Source organism: Octopus bimaculoides, chromosome 6, assembly GCF_001194135.2.
Source record: "Octopus bimaculoides isolate UCB-OBI-ISO-001 chromosome 6, ASM119413v2, whole genome shotgun sequence".
In the NCBI taxonomy this organism is placed as follows: Eukaryota; Metazoa; Mollusca; class Cephalopoda; order Octopoda; family Octopodidae; genus Octopus; species Octopus bimaculoides.
The window spans coordinates 60,787,012-60,793,252 of NC_068986.1; the positions used below are offsets into that span (position 1 = coordinate 60,787,012).

Below are 6,241 nucleotides of genomic sequence, written 5' to 3' on the forward strand. Positions count from 1 at the left end.
AGAAGGGTGTCATAGAATTGGTCTTTCTGTCCGTCGGGTAGCCCGGGCTGAGGGGCATAGGCCGAGATAATGGTTGCTAAACCATGGTGTAGGACTAATCTAATCTTAAGTATTCTATCGCATACTCTAACCACCTCGATTACCTTATCCACCCATTTCTCTGCAAGAAGTATACCCACGCCCCCAACCCCGTCTGTGTTTCCTGCCCAGAAAATCTTGTACCTGTGTTCTTTGCCTGTGAGGAGCCTAGCGGAACAACCTCTCCACCTTACTTCTTGGAGGCAGCAGATATCGACACGTCTCCGTTCAAGCATCTCAACAATCTCACCAATTCCTCATCTCTTAAATATAGAACTGTATTGGATTAATGTTGATTTAATCTGACTTTTGCAACTGTATAAGTATCTTTTATCTTTTATCTTTTACTTGTTTCAGTCATTAGACTGTGGCCATGCTGGGGCATCACCTTGAAGAATTTCTAGTCAAATGTAACAACACCAGTAATTTTTATTTTTAAAGTCTGGTACTTATTTTATTGACATAAACACACCAACACTGATTGTCAATTAGTGGTGGTGGTGGAAAGACAGACATAGGTAGAAAAAGACACACATACATGTATATACACATATATACATCGGTCTTCTTTTAGTTTCTGTCAATCAAATCCACTCACAAGGCATTAGTTGGCCTGAAGCTGTAGTAGAAGACATTTGCCTAAAGTGCCTTGCAATGGGACTGAGCTCCAAACCAGGTGGTTGTGAAGCAAGCTTCTTACCACACAGCTATGCTTGTAATTGAATTTTGCCTTTTCGTAAAATGTGTATCCGACCATACCTTGTATGGCTTCCAGCTGTTCAAGCAAATGTTTAGTTAAGAGGGAAATGCAGCATACCATCAAAACTGGTGGGAAGGCATCCTCATACTGGACACCTGGTCTGTATGCTTGTAACAGAGTAGATTCTGTTAAAGGTACCACATGGGAAAAAGGTACCCTCAAATCAGAGACATGACCTACATGCTTAAATAGAGTAAACTTCGCTAAAAGCACCTATGGACCATATGGGAAGAAGGTATAGAATTAAGTACATAGTACATTGTACTTAACTAGATAGATGGAAATGTCAGAATGATTCTATCAAGAAGTAGAATCACTGCCCTAGATTGATATTACATTTTTCATTCAATGCTCTTATGACTGCCACTTCACAGCCTACCAACTAACTATTTAACCATAGCATAATCTTTGGGCTGATTCAGCAGAGCACTGTGTGAGACTAAGCTGAACATTTGGATTACACATCTAGGCCATCCAACAGACATTCAAACAACTGGAACCATCATTCACTGAAACCAATGTAAGATTTATTTCATTACTACAATTAACATCACTCTTGAATTCATTCTTAGTTATGGTAATGTGAACATTATTTTTCTTGGAATACACTGTGTGACCTGACAAACATTCTAAGAAAATGATAACATTTAATTCACAAGTAATGTCAACCTGTGGCAACTGTAGAAAACACTTATCCACAGTGATATTAAAGTCAGAACCAAATAACCACAATCTGAACTTTCTTGATCCATATTTAGATAGTCCTATTTCATGTTTTACTTCATCAGTTGACAACAAGTTGCTGAGAAATAAATTTTTCCCACTTAACTTGTTTAAATTGCACAGAAAATAAAATAATTTATGAATGTACCAAGAGAAATAATCATTAGAAATGGTAAGTTACTCTTTGTAATGTTGGTGATAGTTAACAATAGGTCAGCCCTAAATGAACAGGCATAATGTCAAGTGCACCCCAACTGTAATCATCCTGTTTTTTAGAGGCATACAGAACTACATTATCTAATATATTCAATTCTTTACTTAAGAATTTGAACTATGGAAAATTTGGTCGGGAAATTTTTCGCATATCAAGCTACTATATAGGAGTTCCTTCATTGGTACATTGTTACTCATAGGTGATGTGTTTTTGAGTATGTATGTGTATGAGCAGTAAAGTGGTTGACATAGGAAAGGCATGCAGCTGTAGAAACCATGCCAGAGCAGAAAATAAAGCTTGGCGCAGTATTCTGACTTGCCAGTTCCTGTCAATCTGTCCAACCTATGGCAACATGAAAAACAGACACTAAACAATGAGGACGGGGAGGAGGAAGAGGGTTTTTTTAAAATCATGGCTGACCAATAGCAGACCAATAATTTTGACTTGATTGAAATCACCTGTAACTACATTGCTAATATTCTCAGGAGAAAAATATGAATATCTTATAATTTCATTTCTTCTACAACAAATGTGTTGCCTTGTGCTTGCCTATGAAATCAATAGTGTCATCAAAAGAAGACAAGAAAAGTAAACAAGAAATAAAAAAATAGTAAGAAATGAACACAGAAAGGAAGAAGACTTACTGCTATAAAGTAGTATCCAATAACCACATGTGATCAATACACCATTGGAGTAAGAAATATTGGAGAGGAACCAGAGTATCTTCATTGACCAATGGAGCGAGTGACTATTGACTGCAAAGAGAATGATAGGTACACTTCAGTTTACTAATATGTGCCACAATAAAAGTTTCATGCAGTCATGCATACATATATACAAATATACAAATATACATGCACATATATGTGCACATGAATATATATATATGTGATGGTTGCAGTATGATTTCAAGTAATGTTATCACTTGATTGTTCTCTTAAACATGAGCAATATGACTGTGGCTTTCAGTAAGGACTTTTTTACAGATATCTATGTACCCACAGTTAGTCTTCCATGCCATATGTTAGAGAAAACTTAAGATCCCTACATTCGATCCAATTCTTCCTCTTTCTCCCTTCTCTCTCTCTTTCATGCTCATTTATTATTGTTATTTCTATGGTCATTTATATTTATTATTCCTATAGTCGTCTATATTTATCTAATTTTGTCACAGTTTGGCTGACCGAAAACTGTTGGTTATAGCTCTAGTTAAGAATGCAAATGTCCAATTCTATCTTCTTCTTATTATCATTGTTGTTGCTGTTGTTGTTGTTGTTGTTGTTGTTGTCGTCGTTGTTGTTGTGATTCTTTCACACTGGCAGCCAGAGTGTTTGCTATTTCATAGTGTTATTCATCTAGCAGTTTGTTATGATGTCATGTTAAATCCATTTGTTCAATTATGTTGCTCTAAATCCTGAAAATTCCATCTCCTCATGTTTTGTCTTTGGCCAGCCTAAAAGCTCTGGTCTCTCTCTCTCTCTCTCTCTCTTTCTCTCTCTCTCTCTTCCTCTCTCTCTCTCTCCCTCCATTCTCTCAGTTCTGTTAACCACTTGCTTCTCCCAACATGACAACACTACCTCTGCTCCCTTCAGCCCACCCTATATAAATCAGCTCCATTCATATTCCCCTGCCTCATATTTCAATATCTTGTAACATGAAGTAGAAGTCAAAGATGTTCAGATAAGCAACTTTGGTGTAAATGATCTTATGGTTTGTAATACTAACTTCAGGAAACCTGCCAGTCACCTATTCACCTATCAGTCTGGTGGACACACTAATCAGACTGACTACATCCTCACCAGGTAACGGGAAAGACGGCTACTTATAAATGCCAAAACCTTCCCAGGTTAGTGACTGCAGGATAAGGGCTAAATGGATGCCCAGAAGACGATCAGCATGGAAAAGGGTTTGGAAGCTTAAGGATCCTGTGAATGGACAGAGATTTAGAGACGTATTACTTGAAGCTTTTGCCGAAATAGAGGAGGATATAGCATCACATAATGTAGAAGACAACTGGAGGTTCCTACAGGGCAACCTGTTGAGGGCTACTGACCAGATCTATGGATGGTGCAAAGTCCCCTCTCGACCTAAGGTAATGTGGTGGCAGAAAAATGTAGTTGACAGGGCCATTACGGAAAAGAAACAGACATGGAAGGACTGGAAGAACAGTGGTAGCAGGGAACTGTATCAGATCACCAGAAAGGAAACTAGGAAACAGATTTACTTAGCCAGAGGGGAAGCAGAAAAGAAAGAAATTGCTAATATTCTGCATCATGAATACCAAAGACTTGAAGTGTTTCGTGTTGCAAGACAATATGTGAAAGAGAACCATGATGTCATAGGAGAGAAATGTGACCGCATGGATGATGACTCACTTGCATTAATGAGGCTGCAAAGAAAGAGATTGGAGATACCACTATGAAAGGTTGCTAAATGAAGAGAATGAATGGGAGAAAGAGAGCCTGCCAAATGTCAACCCAACAGAGGGACCAGCTTTCCGAATTGACAGTATCTTGGTAGATAAAACAATTAAGGGTATGAAGACAGGAAAGCCCTCAGCCCATCAGGAATCACTGCAGAGATGCTTAAAATATCTGGCGGTGTAGGCTATAGTCTAGTCACCCATATAGTCAATCAGGTGATATGTGAAGGAGTCATACCCAATGACTGGTGTAGCAGCACCATAGTCAACTGCTACAAAGGTAAAGGTGACGCATTAGATATGAATAATTACAGAGATATCAAGTTGTTGGATCAGGTGATGAAAGTCACGGAGAGGGTGATTGTCCAACTAATTAGAGAAAGAATATTTTAGACGAGATGCAGTTTGGGTTTGTGCCAGGGAGAAGCACTACTGATGCTATATTTCTGGTAAGACAGCTACCTAGCCAAAGATAAACTTCTTCACCTGGCTTTTGTTGACATGGAGAAAGCTTTTGACAGGGTCTCTTGATCCTTTATCTGGTGGTCAATGCGGAAACTAGGGATAGATGAGTGGTTAGTGTTAAAGGGTGTCAACCTAGCATTGAGATGGGGACAGTGAACCATCAAGGTCCAGACTGATGATACCACAGTGCAAGGGTGGGTGGAATCAGTGATGACCAACCAGAAGAAGATTTGCACGAAAGGGGCCTCAGAAATGGTGATTAAGTGTCGCTTGGAAATCCTGAGGGAGCTAGCTACTGAGTTCGACCTGGTGTTGTATGTGGTGTTCGTGCCCTCAGAAAAGAATAAGGCAGACCAGAGTGAAAAGGTTCCAGCCAGAGTGAAAAAGCATTGGTTGGAAACAGTAGAGAATGATCTGAGTGGGTAGCAGCAGTTTGTCAGCTGGAGGGCACAGAACTAAGGATGTTGCACAACACGCACCACATGAGGGTCGACAGGACGTTGTTTTTGACTAAGACTGTTGAACCCCGATGTCACCAGGGAGAGCATTCAGAGGACGGTAGAGAATTGCAACAGGTGCTAATTGATTAATCCTGCCTCGGGCACACAAGAACCAGGAAAGATTCAGAGGAAGACTGTAGGCGGCAAGCCATTGATGTGATGCACTATCGGGGAAAGTGTACCTTTCAATGGTCACCTGTGAACCGGGGCGAATGGCTATATGGAAAGAAATTAGGGCGGAGGGTATTGCCGAAGTTACTTAAGTGCTAAATGCAGTATTTTTGGAAAGGGGGCCTGTAGACGAGCTATTGATGGATAACAGCGCAGTTTTTCACTCAGAGCAGCTGAGAGAGATGCTTGAAAGGCGGAGCACAAGATGCTTCTTCAGAGCTGCATATAGGCCAGGTGGAAACGGGATTGTGGAATGACACCACCGTACGAATAAAGCCATGACTGAGAGGGGGCGAATCTCCCCTATGGAGACAGTCTTCTGGTACAACATATCGCTCAGGGTAGAGCAAGCCAAAGAGTCGGTCCCACACAGGGCCATATTCCGGTACAAATGGAGACACCTGAGCATGGAGCCGCAGCAGCTATAGGTGGAACAGATTACATCATTGCAAGTTCGTGCACAACACAGTAGGAAAAAGGAAAGGTGACCATGATCAGTACTCCGAATAATGTATCTGTGGATGGAATGCTGCATCATGTCCTGGATATATGAAGGGTGATTAGCTCTTCCGATGATGAAGGGAAGAGGGAAGGCGGCCCCATGACCCTACGGAGATCTCAAAGGGGACGTCGCCCCCCCACCCTCAGGTGGATGTACAAATACGAGACAGAACAAGGGAGAAGGGATCTTTAGATCAGAGGGGTGTGTGGTGGAAGGAAGACCGAAAGCGAGGGAGGGATGATGTTACGTTCGTGAATGAGAAGAAAAGGTTCTCTCTTTTTTCATAGTCAGCAGTAAAGGTGAGACGTGGCGAAGAGAGGTTGTGACAACGTGTTAACAATTAAACAATCTACCAGCAGTACCCAAGTGCAAGTCAAGATAAGACCGACTTTATTTTCATGCCTTC

General features: G+C 40.8%; 1 protein-coding gene across 1 annotated transcript in view; it reads right to left on the reverse strand.

Annotated features, from left to right (window-relative positions):
- Positions 1-6,241, reverse strand: part of LOC106871664 (protein rolling stone) — a 54,754-nt gene that overhangs the window by 12,516 nt on the left and 35,997 nt on the right. The window contains exon 4 of the mRNA XM_014918251.2: positions 2,420-2,530. Coding sequence (XP_014773737.1) covers positions 2,420-2,530 — 111 coding nt within the window. The remainder of the gene's footprint in view (positions 1-2,419; positions 2,531-6,241) is intronic.